Here is a 20515-nt window from a genome sequence, read left to right as displayed (position 1 = left end):
ACCCGAGCCACTGCCTGTTCACCCCGTTATCATCCAGAAGGCGTGGTCACTACAGGTGCATCAAAGCAGGGGCCAAGAGACTGAAAAACAGCTTCTATCTCAAGGCCATCAGACTGTTAAACAGCCACCACTACCATTGAGTGGCTGCTGCCAACATACTGACTCAACTCCAGCCAATTTAATAATGGAAATTGATGTGAAAAATGTATCACTAGCCACTTTAGACAATGCCACTTAATATAATGTTTACATACCCTACATTACTCATCTCATATGTATATACTGTACTCTATATCATTGTCACGTTCTGACCTTAGTTCTGTTATTATATCTTTGTTTTAGTATGGTCAGGGCGTGTGTTGCGTGGGTTGTCTATTTTCGTTTTTCTATCATTTGGGAATTCTGTGTTCGGCCTAGTATGGTTCTCAATCAGAGGCAGATGTCAATCGTTGTCCCTGATTGAGAATCATACTTAGGTAGCCTGGGTTTCACTTTTGAGTTGTGGGTGTTTGTCTTCCGTGTTAGTGTTCGTACCACACGGGACTGTTTCGTTCATTTCAGGTTTTTGTTTTGTATTACGTAGTGTTCAGTTTATGTATTAAAATAAACATTATGGACACTTACCACGCTGCAAATTGGTCCTCCGATCCTTCTCTCTACTCCTCCTCAGAAGAGGAGGACGAGAACCATTACAATCATCTACTGCATCTTGCCATCTTTACGTAATACAGGTATCACTAGCCACTTTAAACTATGCCACTTTATGTTTATATACCCTACATTACTCATCTCATATGTATATACTGTACTCTATACCATCTACTGCATCTTGCCTATGCCGTTCTGTACCATCACTCATTCATATATCTTTATGTACATATTCTTTATCCCTTTACACTTGTGTGTATAAGGTAGTAGTTGTGGAATTGTTAGATTAGATTACTCGTTGGTTATTACTGCATTGTCGGAACTAGAAGCACAAGCATTTTGCTACACTCGGATTAACATCTGCTAACCATGTGTATGTGACAATAAAATGTGATTTGATTTGATTTGATAGAAGTGCCCAGCCAAGAAGACTCAAGTCCATTGGACAACAGACTAAATTACGTCAAATCACATATCTATAGTAGCTTTGATTGGACATGTCAACATCATACTTTGAACATCTTAGCTAGCATTCATCATCATGAATAAAGTCGACAATCTACTGGCAAATCCTCTTTAATCCTTGTCATATGAAGAGAAATAATGAAAAGAAAGTATAAATAAAACCTATTGGTGCTCATCAGCCATTGGATATAAACATTACACAACAAGTTGGAAATCGCAAATTCAACAATGACTGGTTTGGAAGGAATCAGTGGCTAACTGCAAGTGTTGCAAAGCCTGCTATTCAGTGGAGTGGCTGTGCAGTCCCAAGTCTAAGATTAAGGGTCTTTTTTCCAAGTTTAAATTTAAATTAAAGGCATTCATCATTGTTGTAAATGAAGCATTATTTGTGCCGCGCTGAAAACAACTGTTAACTCAGAACTGCAAAATCTGACTTTCGTCAGTTCAAGACAACTGGGAATTCTGGAAAAACGAGCTACAACTGGGAAAATCATTTTTAAACTTTCATCCAACTCGGGAGATCACTGATGTCATGATGATTCAAACTTTTTTGTGTGTTCCAAGTTGTCTTGAAAGCACCATAAATCCAGAGAATGTCAGACTTTGAAGGCAAAGTTTAATGACACAATTTGACCACAAAGGACCGTCGTGCCACCTTTCTGTTCAAGTGAACACAGCACAAGTTGAGTCCAAAAATGTATTGTATGCTGCTGCATAAATTATGTTAGATGCCAGGGAGAGATGTATACTGTAGCTAAGAAAGTAATACTAAGTGTAGTAAGCTGTTAGAGCCCATGTGCCTCACCCTAATAATTTTGTATATTTTAACCTCTTAATTCCGCCTACTATTCTGACTTTGTGGTGCACATGTAGACTATAAACTGTTTTTGAGAAATGTAATCATTGAATATTGTAAGAGCTTTCATTGTGTGCTTATATGCCCCCTTTATTTATCCTACCGTTCTGATTTGGTGTACAGGGAGGACACTGTAAGAACGGCCCATGTTCTGAATTTTGTGGCTGTACATTTAAAAAGTGCTGAACAAATAGCTATATTGACTACCTCTGTCCTAGCTCGCTCATTAATGTTTTAATCGAAATTACGGATTGTCTCTTATCCGCTCATCGTCCCCATATGCCATAGCTTGTACATCTCAATTGTCAGTAGAAACCACATTTGTTTGAGCAAGTCAGACATATAAGCCATGTTTTTTTAAAGGCAGCAAATGAGGCTGAATGAACTGTTTCGCTGCCAGACAAAGCTCTACTGATAGCCAGGTGTAGCAGTGTTAAGGTATTGGGACCGGCTGTTGAGATTCTGCTGTTGGGACAGTTTATGTAGGCCCTAACAGTTTGTGTGCACTGTTAGTCACCTTTACAGTGCAATGAATGTATTGTTTAGTGTTGTATTGTGTTGTGTAGTGGCTTTGCTGGCATGCATCCCACATTATTATTTTTTTGCCCCAACAAGATGTATATGCTCAAATCTCCACTGGTGCTGCTTTCATCAAGGTAGGCGTTTCTTGGTGTAACATCATTCCCAGGCTATTGCCCACACAGCACATACACTATACTGTATATACAAATGTATGTGGACACTCCCTCAAATTAGTGGATTTGGCTATTTCAGCCACACCCGTTGCTGGCAGGTGTATAAAATTGAGCACACAGCCATGCAATCTCCATACACAAACATTGGCAGTAGAATGGCCTTACTGAAGAGCACAGAGACTTTCAACGTGGCGCAGTCATAGGATGCCACCTTTCCCAAAAGTCAGTTTGACAAATTTCTGCCCTGCTAGAGCTGCTCCTGTCAACTATAAGTGCTGTTATTGTGAAGTTCAGCAACAACAGCTCAGCTGCGAAGTGGTAGGCCACACAAGCTCACAGAATGAGACAGCCGAGTGCTGAAGTGCGTAGCGCGTAAAAATCGTCCGTCCTCGGTTGTAACACTCACTACCGAGTGACAAACTGCCTCTGGAAGCAATGTCAGCACAATAACTGTTCATCAGGAGCTTCATGAAATGGGGTCTACACACAAGCCTAAGATCACCATGCGCAATGCCAATGCATAGTGTCTACTGTAAGGTTTGGTGGAGGAGGAATAATGGTCTGGGGCTGTTTTTTATGGTTCCAGTGAAGGGAAATCTTAACGCTACAGCATACAATGACATTCTAGATGATTCTGTGCTTCCATCTATGAGGCAACAGTTTGGGGAAGAACTGTTTCTGTTTCAGCATGACAATGCCCCTGTGCACAAAGGAAGGTCCATACAGAAATGGTTTGTCAAGATTGGTGTGGAAGAACTTGACTGGCCTGCACAGAGCCCTGACCTCAAACGCATCAAACACCTTTGTGATGAATTGGAACAGCAATTGCGAGCCAGGCCTAATCGCCAACATGAGTGCCCAACCTCACTAATGCTCATGGCTGAATGGAAGCAAGTCCCTGTAGCAATGTTCCAACATCTAGTGGAAAGCCTTCGCAGAAGAGTGGAAGCTGTTATAGCAGCAAAGGGTGGAGCAACTCCATAGTTATGCGCATGATTTTGGAAGGAGATGTTTGACAATCAGGTGTTCACATACTTTTGGTCTTGTAGTGTATAAGCCTGGGATACCAACCATTCAAAGTAGTGGGAGTGACCATAGAACACTATAGTGTTTTTCATTGTCACTAGTTGGGTGTGCGACTCTATTTTTATAGCTCATCGTCACTAGTTAACACAGTCAAAAAGTCATAATTATGGCTAAGCCCTACCCATTTCCACAATTTATCTTCCTAAAATGTTATGATAAACCTAAACCTAACTAATGAAGGCCATGTTTGATGCGTTGATCCACCAGAACTTCCGCACATTTGGGTGGATGTGTCTGGGAACGAGATTAGGTGTAATGTGACTAACATGACATCACTTTAGAGCGTATGACATCTTTCAGGACACTGTCACCCTTCACAAAGCAAAAGTTTATATCATATCACATTTGACGCAGGTGATTATGTCACATAGTTATGCCACATTTATGAACCTTTTATAAAGCATGACATATGGTTATAGAATATTTGCAACACACTTATGAAGTGCTTATGAAACCTTTATTAGCTAAACGTAATTTGAAGTGTGCCCATAAACTCTTATTGTGGTTTTCAGCATCAGTGGAGAGAAGATAGCACTTCTGGATGAGATCTGGGCTGTTAAGAGGAAAGTCTCTCTCTTTCTGCTCTCTCTTTTCTCCTGTCTTTTCGCTCACTCGTTCTCCCTCTCTTTTCTTTGTCTCTGTCTTTCTCTCCTGCTCGTTGACACCGAGCCAAGGCCATTATCGGCGGTAGAATTGGGCCTTGGACAGAGTCTTTAGGTGTGTGTGTGTGTGTGTGTGTGTGTGTGTGTGTGTGTGTGTGTGTGTGTGTGTGTGTGTGTGTGTGGTCTATACTGTACCTGTGCAGATGAGTCCGTCGTGCTTATCACACTCTCTGTCGTCACACTCACAATACTCCCCAGAGACCCACCAATCCTGAGGAGATCCAGAGCAGATACACCGGCCACAGTGGCACGACCCTGCCAGTACACATTCACACAAACATACACACACACACACACACACAACAACAACAACGGACGTTCAAGCAATCAACAAACTAGTTACAGTCATAAAAATATAAGGATAGATTTGTGAGGACAAGGTAATGTGCTCACAATCATAGTGTATTGTCATCCTGACCCTTTTTAAATTGTGACTGGATTAAAATATAAGGCCTGCTGGTTCCAACCAGTGGGACATAGTTTTCCCATGCATGTCCACCCCTTTAGTATATCACATCAGCTATACTTTTACCCGGGAATCGCCCCCAGCAAGCCTTCACTGTAAAAGTCTGTCCTCCTTTGGCTCCCCCAGTACTTCCTCTCCTGAACAACAAAAGCACTGTCCTTGCATTTCTCCCATCAGATATTTCTACTGTGTGCTCCAGTGCACATCGAGGGCAGTGAGCGACGGGCTGGATAGTAAGGGGTTAAATGCTTGGAAAAGGCACGCAAGCAGGCAGACGGATGAGAGGGGAACGAATCTCTCATGTCTGTAACCCGGGAGAATTTATTTATCCCCACTACCCACTGGAGACAGACGTCAGTTCAACGTCTAGTTTGGTTTTACATTTGGTTGAGTTGTCAACTAACATGAATTCAATGTGAAATCAACAAAACATATAATTGGATTTAAGTTAAAAGTTGGGTGAAAAAAAGACTAAATACCCTTACATTGATGACTTTCTGCAAATCATATTAGTTTTAGTTTTCCGTGTTTATTCAACGTCATCACACAGATGTTTTTGGTTGAAATGACATTGAAACAACATTGATTCAATCCGTTTTTGCCCAGTGGGTAGTGTGTGCCTGAAGGATTGCAGTGTGAGAGTTGAAGGGTTGACTCCACTTGACTCATAGGTTACCGCTTGTTGTCATGAATCTTGTTCTGGAGGCAGCTCTGCAGAGTAGTCACCAGCTGGCACAGCCACAAAGTCATCAAATCTGATTTGAAACCTAACTCTAACCTTTACCCCAACTGAAGGGGAGAGGATAGTCTTATGCTTGTGTCTGAGTGCAGAGGAGCATGTTGAAACATGCCCATCTCCATTGTGCAGCCTAAGAAGGTGTGAGACCAGAGGGTGAAGATGTCCTAAGATGGACAACACACCTTTGGTTTAGTAGATCACTGACAGTACTCCATACTCCAGTAATCTCCATGCACCTGACATTTGGCTGAAATGTCAGTGTGACATGCAAGTTGTTCTTTGGTTACATAGCTGAATAGAGTATACGGCCTCCAACACATGATGATGCACAGTGCCTTCGGAAAATATTCAGACCCCTTGACTTTTTACAGCCTTATTCTAAAATGGATTGTTTTTTTCCCCTCATCAATCTACACACAATACCCCATAATGACAAAGCATAAACAGGTTTTTATAAATGTTTGTTCATTTATAAAAACTGAAAAACTGAAATATAACATTTACACAAGTATTCGGACCCTTTACTCAGTACTTTGTTGAAGCACTTTTGGCAGCGATTACAGCCTTGATTCTTCTTGGGTATGACTCTACAAGCTTGGCACACCTGAATTTGGGGAGATTCTTCCATTATTTTCTGCAGATCCTCTCAAGCTCTTGAATGGAGAATGGTTGAATGGAGAGCACCGCTGCACAGCTATTTTCAGGTCTCTACAGAGATGTTCGATCGGGTTTGGGTCCGGGCTCTGATATGGTGCCAGGTTTCCTTCAGACGTGACACTTGGCATTCAGGCCAAAGAGTTCAATCTTGGTTTCATCAGACCAGAAAATCTTGTTTCTCATGGTCTGAGAGTCTTCAGGTGCCTTTTGGCGAACTCCAAGTGGGCTGTCATGTGCCTTTTACTGAAGCTCTCTGAGCTCTATGGACAATTTTTTTGACCCCATGGCTTGTTTTCTGCTCTGACATGCACTGTCGACAGTGGGACCATATATAGACAGCTGTGTGCCTTTCCAAATCATGTTCAATCAATTGAAATTACCACAGGTGGACTCCAATCAAGTTGTAGAAACATCTCAAGGATGATCAAAGGAAACAGGATGCACCTAAACTCCGAGTCTCATAGCAACCGGTCGGAATACTTATGTAAATATGGTATTTCCGTTTTCAATTTTTAATCAATTTGCAAAAATGTCTACCAACCTGTTTTTGCTTAGTTATTATGGGGTATTGTGTGTAGATTGTTGAGTTTAAAAAAAAAAGTTTCATCCATATCATAATAAGGCTGTAACGTAACAAAATGTGGAAAAAGTAACGGGCTCTGCATACTTTGCGATGGCACTGTACATATACCCTGGATATTGGGTACACTCAGGACCGGCTCGAGCCTTTTCAGGTCCCTAAGCGAGATCGGCCCCCTTAGGCAGCAGGACCTCCTTTCCTGTCCAAATAAAATATTTAAATATTGATAATTTATTCGACTGAGACGTGTGCTGACAGGAAGACACATCAATCTCAGATAAATCATCTAAGCGAGCAAAACAGCGCCCCTCCGTCTCAGTATATGTAGCCCATGTATCTGATGCTGTCTGGACAAAAAGAGTATGACATGTCATACTCTTTTGTCCAGACAGCATCAGATACATGGGCTACATATACTGAGACAGAGGGGCGCTGTTTTGCTCGATTGCATGCTTTCTCTGGTGAGATAGTAGTTTCTTCTCCCAACAGTAGAGCCTGATCCTCTCCTTCTCCCGATCATTGAAGCTGTCTTGCCCAGGTGATAACCATCCCGATAATTGCCTCAAAACTGAACCTAAACCATATTGAAACAAATGTCACATATAATAAAAGGTGAAATAAATTAAGTTAAGTATAATGGGGGAGAAAGGGGGAGAATGGGTAAGTTGATGAGTGAGAGAAAGCAAACAATGCATAATTATGTAATTGCCAATTGTGAATGAAGAACAGGGAGGGCCATCCTATTGTGTTGATTTATTCTAATTATATACCCTATATCAGTCCATCGAATCCAAGCACTCTTATCAGTCTACTCTGGCATACTTGGGAGTAGGCTACACAGTGAGAGCGTGCGTAATCTACAATGGCAAGAAGACCAAGACGAATGGATGCACATGCTGCGTTCGCGCTGCTACAAAATCGAAATGAAAACGACTCAGATTGCAGGGAAGAAAAGAATCATGACATCTCTGATGATAATTCTTCTGATTCTGATTCTGAGCCTAAGCCTGAGCCTACAACTCCGAGGCCTAAGCGCAAAAAAAGACAGAACGGTGCACACTGATCATGTGTCCGGAGCCATCACCAAATGAAACCGTGTGTCATCACTGAGAGAGCACATCCTACATCTCAAGCAAAAAACAAGATCCGCATCACACTCACCAACTTTCCTTGTTTATGTGACATGGACATGCTCCAACTGATGCCATTGCGTGAAGACGCACATAATGTAAGCGCGAGTGGACATTAATTGACTATTTTTGACTGCTCTCATATTGACACTTCATTATAATACCATTTTTGGTTTTGTGCTGATTTTCACTATTTATCAAGAACAAAAAGTTGTTACCACGTGCCAACACATATAGTTCCTGTTTCATTGATAGAACGCTTGACCTTATTTTTTTTGTATTTATTACATATATCCTACATTAACATAAACTAAAGAAAAAGCTTTCTTTGTATTCTAAAGTTAGCTAAGACCTTCATAAACACAACCAAATGATCATTTTTGCACATACATAAAAATCTATTAATTACACTGTAATTACACTGCACATTAGCTTGAAGGGGGATCCCTCCAGGCCCAACGTCTCTAGTAAAAATAATAATAATGTGCAGCGCATGCAGACATAGGAGGCTCCCGTGGAAAAAAAGAACCCCCCTATGGAAATCAAATTCCCATCCAACAGATTTGTTCTGGCGCTGGCCATGCCAAGCAGCCGGGTCCTAAGAAACCCCTTATGTCTCTTATACCTGAAGCCAGAAGACTGCAGGTATGAGGGTGTTGTTTCTTTATGCCTGCTACTACCCTAATCTGTGTGATCAGATCTCATGGAAAGCTCCACTCAAGTGGTCTACACAAATCAGTGGAGTAGAAAATAATTGAAAAGGAATGTAATGAAATAGTGCAGAGAAATAGACACAAAAGAAGCCAATAGATGGAGATAGAAATGAAATAAATGTAATAGAATGACAAAGTAAAAAACAAAAGGAACCTTTTCCATTGCACATGACTCCATCGGCGGTCTCACACAGCTCTTTGCTCTGAGCGTCAGTCATTTCGCATGTCCGAGGGAACGAGCACAACTTCCCAAACCAGCCGTCACCACAGATACACCGGCCGCATGAACAGAAACCATGACCTGGTGGGGGACAGGGTAGACATACAGTATGTTATACAATAGAAACCAGTAGAAACCATGACCTGGTGGGGGACAGGGTAGACATACAGTATGTTATACAATAGAAACCAGTAGAAACCATGACCTGGTGGGGGACAGGGTAGAAATACAGTATGTTATACAATAGAAACCAGTAGAAACCATGACCTGGTGGGGGACAGGGTAGACATGCAGTATGTTATACAATAGAAACCAGTAGAAACCATGACCTGGTGGGGGACAGGGTAGACATACAGTATGTTATACAATAGAAACCAGTAGAAACCACGACCTGGTGGGGGACAGGGTAGACATACAGTATGTCATACAATAGAAACCAGTAGAAACCATGACCTGGTGGGGGACAGGGTAGACATACAGTATGTTATACAATATAAACCAGTAGAAACCATGACCTGGTGGGGGACAGGGTAGACATACAGTATGTTATACAATATAAACCAGTAGAAACCATGACCTGGTGGGGGACAGGGTAGACATACAGTATGTTATACAATAGAAACCAGTAGAAACCATGACCTGGTGGGGGACAGGGTAGACATACAGTATGTTATACAATAGAAACCAGTAGAAACCATGACCTGGTGGGGGACAGGGTAGACATACAGTATGTTATACAATAGAAACCAGTAGAAACCATGACCTGGTGGGGGACAGGGTAGACATACAGTATGTTATACAATAGAAACCAGTAGAAACCACGACCTGGTGGGGGACAGGGTAGACATACAGTATGTTATACAATAGAAACCAGTAGAAACCATGACCTGGTGGGGGACAGGGTAGACATACAGTATGTTATAGAACTGGAAGTAAAGGCGGCCAAATGAGGTGTTGGCTTTAGGGATGATCAGTGAGATACACCTGCTGGAGCGCGTGCTACGGGTGGGTGTTGCCATCGTGAGTAGAATGAGTAGAATGTCACAATAGACATTTGAAAAGGAGGGGGATGATGATCGAAAAAAGTCAGTAATGTTACCGGTGTCAGTGATGCTTTACTAAGTTGTTTTTGTAAGAAAAAAAATGTATGTTCTGTCCTCTATTGTGTTTGCTGTGTTTGGTTGTTTGAACCACTGCACACAAGACCCCTCACAGGAAAAAATTGTAATTGGAACTTAAATTTGAAGTTGTTTGGTTTTGAATCTCCACTCCTCTCTGGCCTTTATGACATCACTTGACTGGACCTAGTGCATCACAAGGAAATAAGCTTGGTTTGCCATGGAAACCATCAATAACATTCTACATTCACAACATTCTAGAGACAAATTCAAGACTCTCCTCATCAACAACCAAACCTTCTGAGAAGACACGTCGAACTTTGAATCTTTTAAATGTCACGTCTCTATGACTTTGGCTCCGAGTCTGACCCCAACTCTCAATCTGATAAGGAGGAGCCTATGTGTCTGGCTGTGACTCTGAGTCTGAAGAGTCCAGAGAGCTGGGTCTCAACCTCTTCATAGAGCCCACACCCTCCCAGCCATCCTCTGCACTCTTAGATTTTAATTTTTCAAAAAAGGGTTCTTCAGCTGTCCCCATAGGATAACCCTTTTTAGTTCCAGGTAGAACCTTTTTTGGTTCCAGGTAGAACCCTTTTGGAATCCATATAAAACGCGGTGTAGAACAGGTTCTACATGGAACCGAAAAGGGTTCTTTCTACCTGGAACCAAAAGGGTTCTACCTGGAACCAAAAGGGTTCTACCTGGAACCAAAAAAAAGGTTATTCAAAGGGTTATCATATGGGAACAGCAAAAGAACCCTTTTAGGTTGGAGGTAACGCCTTTTTTTGTGTGTGCTGGTCCCGCTGACTAATGCCAGTAGTGTGCAGTGACTAGGTATGATGTCCTGAATGAGGTTGAGGTGGAACAGGCAGTGGCAGTGCAACCAGCTCTCACAATCTCATTGCAGAATTAGACTTCATCCACGTTTACCAAACATCAAATTTAAAAGTTGCTCCAAACATCACATTTTGAAGTGTTTTTGTTACTCCTGCTCCTGTGTGTCGTTTAAATTTAGAGGTTAAGGGTTAAGTTTAGACACTCATTCTGAATGGTTAAGGTATGGGTTAACGTTTGGGATAGGGTTAAAATATTCCGTTCAGGCTCTCATTCCAAATGGTTAACGTATTGTCTGCTCTTGATGTGGGCTAATAACCAGCTGACGCTAGTAAGAGTGTATTGCCCTCCCTCAGCTCCTTCATGTGCTCTTAACAGTTTATCTGAATTACTATCTACAGTCAGTATGGTAAATCTGAACTATTAATAATGAGTGATTTTAATATTGATTGGAGGACACCAATGTCAGATTAATATTAAAATAGGGAAGTGGCGATCATGACATTTTGTTATTGTAAAAGACGGTCTCACGGTAATTGACTGTTAATTAACACAAACACGTTTAGCCTCTCCAGGCCTCCATCCATACAAGCCCTTATGCACACCTTTGAAACATCGACATTTCAAAAAGTATAATAAACCAATTTATTGTACACCATCACAACAAATCCATTATTTATTTTACGTCTAAAGAAACACTATATGTGAAAATGTATTTCAGGTGAAAGAATATGAGTTGGCCTTCTGTAGGCCTATGTTATCTGGCTATGCTCCGTGCCATAGGCTGTAGGCTTGTTCATTAAGCTGACAAGATATGCTTAGAAGTCCCGTGCCTTTGTTTTATTTTGCATGGTTTTATAGCAGAATACAATCAAAAGGTTATTTTTCCCATTACAGAGTGAGTGCGCGCATGAAGTGGATATGTGGAGCGTAAAAGTGATCATTTGAAACAGGTCCTATATGCTAGACAGAGTTATTTGGTAACATTAGTTGTGAATGACACAAAACATTAGAATTTCTTAGAAATCAGCATACATGGGCTGCATGGTGCGAGTACAGGCTATTGAGGATTTGAGAGGGTAACCAAACAAAAAAAGCACAGCTGTTCTCTCATCAAGTGATCATATTTTCACCCATCAGATTATTCTCAATTTAATCTTGTCTTTACTAATATGTACAATTACATTTCAATTTAGAATGGCCTATTATTAAATGTGCGGGAACAGGGGCACTCGAATAAAGAATTGATAGCGAATTGTAGCCGTGCCCTTTCTATCTGGTCGGTTTTGTAGGCTTATTCGGTTGTAAAGCAGAGTATGTGCTTAATATGAGCAGCTGAGAAATAAGAACACTATTTTCACTCCACACATCCACCACTGTTTGAGGAGAAGGCTCTCGCTGCTCAACGGGTTCAACATATTCCGCCCAAACTCTGTGTCCCATGGCCACTCCAAACCTTGTTCCTGCAGATACTACGTGCTTCATTTGGGGAAAACAAGTGAAATCGGTTCTGGAACATCGATAGTGACATGTTTTCACAAACAAAACATATTTCACTAAACCGTTGACGGCCCGTCTGCGTGCTCAAGAAAAATAATCAAGGAGAGAAGAGGAGATAAAACCCATGGCTAAAGTTAGTGTGTCACCCAATTCATGAAAAAAAATTATGAAAAATCAAATACAAATTCACTAATTTAGGCTGGCTGTCAACTGGCCTGTAAATCAATGAACCAACAGCATTGCCTAGGGCATAATAATACATACAGTCCACACTCAAATGTGTTTAATTTTGGAGTATAGGCTAGACCAATTATGTACCAAAGACATCTTAAATCAGTTTTGTTTTATGTAATTCTGCCATGTGTAATATGCGGTATTCTGTTTTTTTCGGGCTTGGGCTGCCATGCATCAGCTCTAATATGTGTATGGGTGTTTTGAATTAATCATCACTTTAGAAAGCCCTGTCCATTTCGTTGTGTTAGGATTTGAAACAACATCCACAAAAACCACGCTTTTACACAGTTTCAACCTGCTGTTGAACTTCTTTCTTCAAATTGATCATCACAGTGAGGTGAGTTTTAAAAGTACGATAGGCCTGCCGTTTTGATGACGTGTTGGATGTGATTTTAGATTGGTTGACAGTAGGTAAGGGCGGGAGGTCATGAAAAACACAAACTCACTTTCTTGACAACTTCCTTCACAACAGCTCTGTGCTGCTCTGCGAAGCGGAAGAAGTATGAATGCTCTGACTACCGTAAATACTGCACTGCCAATGCCAACATCGGATTGACAATGCAGTGCCTTTAAGAGTGGGCTAAATGCTGATTTGGAACTTTTACAGATTGATTTGGAAAACAGACGTGAAGTTTTTTGCATTTTGGCAATTCACAGAAAATATATCCTTGATGACTTACTTGATTTAGATACCAAGAAATCCACAGAGGCTGATCAACTTCAGCCGGGAATGCTCAAGTGTGCTTCCAACCTCATTGTTGGCTCAGTAACCCATAACTTATATCTTAAATCTAACATTATTATCAGGATATATTCCTAAAGTATGGAACACAGCTCATGTGCTACCACTCCATAAGAGCGGGGAGAGTAGTGATCTAGATAATTGTCGTACCAACTGCAGGTTTCCATGTCTAGCTAAGATTCACAACTTTCAAAACATGGTATTTTGAATATAAATCAATGTGGGTTTAGGCCAGGGCACAGCACTATCACAGCACCACATTAGTTGTTAATGATATTGTAAATTCTTTAGATGCTAAAATGAATTGTGCTGCCTTGATTGTGGACCTGTCTTGTATTGAACAAGTTGTCCATGACTAGGATCTAACGTCTGTTCATGGTTTCATGGTTATCTTAGTGACAGAACTCAGGCCATCATGATTGATGGGTTTAAAATTCTTGAGATAGAGAACATAAAGGTGTTCTGCAGGGGTCGATACTAGGACCTGTTCTTTTCACTTTTTATATAAATGTTATTGGTCAATCTGTAAAAAAATAAATATATTTCATCGATATGCGTATGATACTATTATGTACGCAATTGCGCGTACTGCTGACCTGGCTGTGACAAGGCTGGCTGAACTTCTTTAAAGTCACATTGATCACATCTTTACGCTCTTTTTGTTTACAAAGCCCTGCTCCATAAGCTTCCGATTTACCCAAAATCCCTGTTAAGCTTTAAAATTACAAGTTATCAAACCCGTTTCGAGGGTTGGTTAACTTTGGAGACTCCGTTGGTGTCTAAAGATTGAAGTAAATCAGCCTTTAATTCCCTTTCCTTCCTTCCTTTCCTAATCTCCACACTATGTTTGGAATAACAATATAAAGATGTTTCGATTGGATGCGTTGAAGAATGTGTTTGTTTTAATTGACTGTGTTTTGTATCTTAATGTGTATTTAATGTGTATATTGTCTATCTTTATGTGTTTCTATACTTGCCTGATGTATGTGCTTATTTTTGTATTGTGCAGGGCTCATTTGTAAAAGAGACAATAGTCTCAAAATGACTTCCTTGTTAAAATAAAAGGTAAATAAATAAAAAGTGGTAAAAAAAAAAAAAACTGTCCACGACTGGGATCAAACACAGAACCTTCTGATCCAGAGTCATGGGATCAGAAGGTTCCTCCTGATACTGTGTATCGTTCAAATTTAGAAGGGTTAAGTTTAGGCACTCATTCCAAATGGTTACGGTAAGGGTTAAGGTTTGGGATGGGGCTAAAATAAAAAATGTAAATCTAGTGTCCACGACTGGGATCAAACACATAACCTTCTGATTCAGAGTCACAGGATGTCCACCACCCACATCCACAATGCCTGAGCAAAATCCAAGCCTACTTGATGGTAATAGCACTCACTGTTGCCCCTACTGGCCTGTTTTGAAGGCATTTCATGACATCCTCAGGACATGGATATTCCAATATCGACATCAATCTCGAAAGATCTGGTTGGTCAGTGGAGGCCAAGATCATGGAGGCCATGATGCGCGAGCACCATGAAGAGCCCCAGAGCTCCAGCCTTGAGGGCACCAGAGGGTCTGACAGTGTCCGTGCCCCGGTTGTGGTGCCAGCATGAGTCACCTGGTTCAGGAGCATGGGTTCAGCCACAGCAGGGAGTCAAGCAGACAGCACCCAGCCAGAGAACTCATCCTCTAGGAGAGGGAGATCAGAGGAGGACACCTCTATGAGGCCAAGCGTCTCCCGAAAGAGAGACACAATCATCCACTTCTGGTTTCCCAGGAGGCTTTCAGACAGAAGGCCTGTCCTCCAAGAGGAAGACGGAATCAGGGAGAGTGACCCTTCGAGTTGCACATCTTGGATGAAACTGTAGAGGTATTCTATCTTTGGCTCTGTTTTTAATAATGTATTTCCACTTTGGTTTTCTGCTTTTAGTTGTTTCCTTTGTAGGTTACAGGGGCCTTGGGTGACTTTAAAAGTACATGTATTGTTATTTGTATTATTATCAGGTCAGATGAGGACAGTGTGAAAAAGGTTTGCCCGAAAGAGGACATGGGAATCAGCTCCTTGCCCTGAGTCTGAGGAAACCAATCGGAAGAGACAGATGGTCTAATGAGGATAGGGACTCAACTCAACTGACATCAACCAATCTCCCTGAACTTTTCAGGTAGTCATGGTGGGCGAGTACCGTTTCATTTCATGTGATTGTATTGCCTAAATGTGTTACCAATACATTTTTTGGTCTATTATCATCATATTCACTTAATACTCATTCACTCATTGTCCTTGATTATAATTTATTGCGATTGGATTTGAAAATGTAGCTCAATAAAAATGCATCTGATTCACACACTAAGGGCTCAAATCCATCCATAGCGCTGAAGATCTGCATTACACCGCAATATAAATTTAAAGGCAATGTCCCATGTTAGTGGAGGCTGCATTCATGGTAAATGCGGCATACAGAGTATGTTGGCTCAATCGCAAATTACCTTTAAATTTCAATTGCGCTATAACGCTGAACTTCTGCGATACGGATTAAATCAAGCCCTGACCTAATATTGTTTAAAATCTTTAAATGTTTTTTAAAAATGTACATGCGCTATACAGTATATACAAAACTACGTGGACAACCTTTCAAATTAGTGGATCTGGCTATTTCAGCCACACCCTTGCTGACAGGTGTATACAATTGAGCACACCGCCATGCAATCTCCATAGTCCAACATTGGCAGTAGAATGGCCTTCCTGAAGAGCTCAGTGACTTTCAATGTGGAACCGTCATAGGATGCCACTTTCCCAACTAGTCAGTTTGTCATATTTATGCCCTGTTAGAGCTGCCCTGGTCAACTGTAAGTGCTATTATTGTGAAGTAGAAATGTGTAGGAGCAACAACGGCTCAGCCGCGAAGTGGTAGGCCACATAACCTCACAAAATGGGACCGCTGAGTGCTGAAGCCCGTAGAGCGTAAAAAATCTTCTGTCCTCGGTTGCAACACTCACTACCAAGTTCCAAACTGCCCTTGGAAGCAATGTCAGCACAATAACTGTTTGTCGGCAGATTCATGAAATGAGATTCCATGGCCGAGCAAGCACACACACAAGTGTAAGATTACCACGCGCAATGCCAAGCGTAGTGGTGTAATGCTCTCCGCCATTGGACTCTGGAGCAGTGGAAACGCACAGAGCAAAGTACATACAGAAATGGTTTGTCAAGATCGGTGTGGAAGGACTTGACTGGCCTGCAGAGAGCCCTGACCTCAACCGCATCGAACACCTTTTGGATTAATTGGAACGCTGACTGCGAGCCAGGCCTAATCGCCCAACATCAGTGCCCGACCTCACTAATGCTCGTGGCTGAATGGAAGCAAGTCCCCGCAGTAATTATCCAACATCTAGTGCAAAGCCTTCCCAGAGGAGTGGAGGCTGTTATAGCAGCAAAGGGGGGACAAACTCCATTCAAATGCCCATGATTTCTGAATGAAATATTCGACGAGCAGGTGTCTGCATACTTTTGTTCATGTAGTGTACTTAAAAAACGATTAAAAAAACTGAACAAAAATATAAATGCTTACAGTTACAGTTCATATAAGGAAATCCATCAATTTAAATAAATGAATTAGGACCTAATCTAGTGATTTAACACAACTGGGAATACAGATATGCATCTGTTGGTCACAGATATCTTTAAAAAAAAAGTAAGGAAGAGGATAAAAAAAAAACAGTCAGTATCTGGTGTGACCACCATTTGCCTCATGCAGCACTACACAGCTTCTTCCCTTGGAGTTGTTGAGGCTGTTGATTGTGGCCTGTGGAATGTTGTCCCAATCCTCTTCAATGTCTGTGCGAAGTAGTTGAATATTGGCTGGAACTGGAACACACTGTTGTACATGTCAATTTAGAGCATCCCAAACATGCTCAATGGGTGACATGTCTGGTTTGTATGCAGGTCAGCTTCCAGGAATTGTGTACAGATCCTTGCAGCATGGGGCATGGGTGCATTATCATGCTTAAACATCAAATCAAATCAAATCACATTTTATTTGTCACATACACATGGTTAGCAGATGTTAATGCGAGTGTAGCGAAGTGCTTGTGCTTCTAGTTCCGACAATGCAGTAATAACCAACAAGTAATCTAACTAACAATACCAAAACTACTGTCTAATATATGTACATAAAGATATATGGATGAGTGATGGTACAGAGCAGCATAGGCAAGATACAGTAGATGGTATTGAGTGCAGTGTATACATATGAGATGAGTATGTAAACAAAGTGGCATAGTTAAAGTGGCTAGTGATACATGTATTACATAAAGATGCAGTAGATGATATAGAGTACAGTATATACGTATACATATGATATGAATAATGTAGGGTATGTAAACATTATATTAGGTAGCATTGTTTAAAGTGGCTAGTGATATATTTTACATCATTTCCCATCAATTCCCATTATTAAAGTGGCTGGAGTTGAGTCAGTGTGTTGGCAGCAGCCACTCAATGTTAGTGATGGCTGTTTAACAGTCTGATGGCCTTGAGATAGAAGCTGTTTTTCAGTCTCTCAGTCCCAGCTTTGATGCACCTGTACTGACCTCGCCTTCTGGATGATAGCGGGGTGAACAGGCAGTGGCTCGGGTGGTTGTTGTCCTTGATGATCTTTATGGCCTTCCTATAACATCGGGTGGTGTAGGTGTCCTGGAGGGCAGGTAGTTTGCCCCCGGTGATGCGTTGTGCAGACCTCACTACCCTCTGGAGAGCCTTACGGTTGTGGGCGGAGCAGTTGCCGTACCAGGCGGTGATGCAGCCCGCCAGGATGCTCTCGATTGTGCATCTGTAGAAGCCTCCTGAGGTTGAATAAACATGAGGCGATGGCGGTGGATGAATGGCACAACAGGCCTCAGGATCTCATGACGGTATCTCAGTGAATTCAAATTGCCATCGATAAAATGGAATTGTGTTCATTGTCTGTAGCCCATACCATAACCACACCGCCACCATGTGGCACTCTGTTCACAACGTTGACATCAGCAAACCGCTCGCCCACATGACGCCATACACGTGGTCTGCAGTTGTGAGGCAGGTTAAACATACTGGCAAATTCTATAAAACAACGTTGGAGGCGGCTTATGGTAGAAAAATTAACATTCAATTCTCTGCCAAAAGCTCTGGTGGACATTCCTGCAGTCAGCATGCAAATTGCACGCTCCATCAAAACTTGAGACATCTGTGGCATTGTGTTGTGTGACAGAACTGCACATTTGAGAGTGACCTTTTATTGTCCCCTGCACAAGGTGCCTGTGTAATGGTCATGCTGGTTAATCAGCTTCTTGATATGCCACACCTGTCAGGTGGATGGATTATCTTGGAAAAGGTGAAATGCTCACTAACAGGGAGAAATCAGCTTTTTGTGTGTATGGAATAATTTGGGGATCTTTTATTTTAGCTTATTAAACATGGAGCCAACAGTTTACATGTTGAGTTTATAGTTTTGTTCAGTGTATATACGCAACTTGGGGATAAGTAAATGGCTTTTGTTAGGCTTGAATTCACAGGTGTTCACCTTGTGTCTGTGTGTGACCAGACACAGTACATTCATTTGATGCAACTGGCTTGTCCTATACCATAGAAAAATATAGATTGGTTTTCTGATGAGTTTCAGAGATGTACTCCTTTGTCAGATCAATGTTTCATGATTTGCACAGTTTGTTTTTTGTATATTCAATCAATCATTTTCTCAGCGTAATATAAAATTGTGAGCCATGGTAACAAGAGTGTGGTACACGAGGCTACAGACCTGGATTACGTTTTATTTTATTTAACTAGGCAAGTCAGTTAAGAACAAATTCTTATTTACAATTACGGCCTACCCTGACCAAACCCTAATCATGCTGGGCCAGTTGTATGCCGCCCTATGGGACTCCCAATCACAGCCGGTTGTGATACAGCCTGGAATTGAACCAGGGCCTGTAGTGACGCCTCTAGCACTGAGATGCTGTGCCTTAGACTGCTGCGCGACTCAGGAACCCCTCACAGATGTACAATATTAATTTGATCACTTTCTCTTCACTTTCTTTCTTATCGCAGATAATTTTCTTGCGCAACTTGTAGTTTATTCAAGGTTAAAAAAAGGCTCCTAAAGTTTGTAATTTCCATTTAAAAATTCCAGATTTGATTTATCCTAACAAAAATGTATCAATCCCTACAAAAATGTCCATTAATTATAATCCACATAAGAATTCACATCTCCTGTTGCTGCAGGATTATTTTTCTGATGTGAGAAAATTGTCAAATGAAGATATATTGTTCTGTGTATTTGAGTATTTTCAAATAATGTGGCCAAAACAGCTACCTTAATTTGAAGTAATTTAAACTATTAAAAAAAAACTTATTTCTAAATACATTATTTGAAATACTCCTAAAACCAATTGAAATACCCTAAAATAATATTTTAACCCAGGTCTGGTGTGACACGCGCACACAGAGACGGACCTTCACGCACTTACACATACACTTACGCAAACTTTGCACACACATACACACATGCGCATGTAGACACACAAACACAATCATGGATTTTATCAGGCCTGCCAAAGCCCAGTGGAAGAGAAAACCTTCCAACAATGAAATGCCATTCTCTGGCAACCCCTTCCTCTGAGCCCATCCACACATACTTACGCACACGCACGTGCACACGCACATGAACACACACTCTCTCTCTCTCTCCCTCTCTCTCTCTCTCTCTCTCTCTCTCCTTCTAGCTCTGTCTCTGTTTGAATCACACCATGTGGCACATCATGTCGAAGCAAGCATAACATCAGTTATATCCTCTGCACTTTCAAGAAGTTAGTTACTGACTCCATCAAAGGAATGGTGAGTCCTTACAATTAGACTGGTACTGGAGATTTATATGTAAGGTGTGTGTGTGTGTGTGTGTGTGTGTGTGTGTGTGTGTGTGTGTGTGTGTGTGTGTGTGTGTGTGTGTGTGTGTGTGTGTGTGTGTGTGTGTGTGTGTGTGTGTGCGTGCGTGCGTGCGTGCGTGCGTGCGTGCGTGCGTGCGTGTGTGTGTGTGTGAATCAGGAGGGAGGGATGGGTGTTTTTTATTTATTTATCACGAGGCAGTTGTAGGATGAATATTTTCCACCTATCAAGACCCATTGTGTTTGTCGACTTGGTTT

General features: G+C 41.5%; 1 protein-coding gene across 1 annotated transcript in view; it reads right to left on the bottom strand.

The window, feature by feature from the left end:
* itgbl1 (integrin subunit beta like 1) overlaps positions 1–20515 on the bottom strand; it is a 115806-nt gene that overhangs the window by 10125 nt on the left and 85166 nt on the right. The window contains exons 9-10 of the mRNA XM_036958515.2: positions 8852–8998; positions 4548–4667 (exon numbers count right to left, since the gene is read on the bottom strand). Coding sequence (XP_036814410.1) covers positions 4548–4667; positions 8852–8998 — 267 coding nt within the window. The remainder of the gene's footprint in view (positions 1–4547; positions 4668–8851; positions 8999–20515) is intronic.

This window comes from Oncorhynchus mykiss, chromosome 22 (assembly GCF_057628025.1).
Source record: "Oncorhynchus mykiss isolate SJ-2025 chromosome 22, ASM5762802v1, whole genome shotgun sequence".
NCBI lineage: Eukaryota > Metazoa > Chordata > Actinopteri > Salmoniformes > Salmonidae > Oncorhynchus > Oncorhynchus mykiss.
The sequence above is the reverse complement of the archived record's forward strand: the minus strand, read 5'-3'. Positions and strand labels throughout refer to the sequence as shown.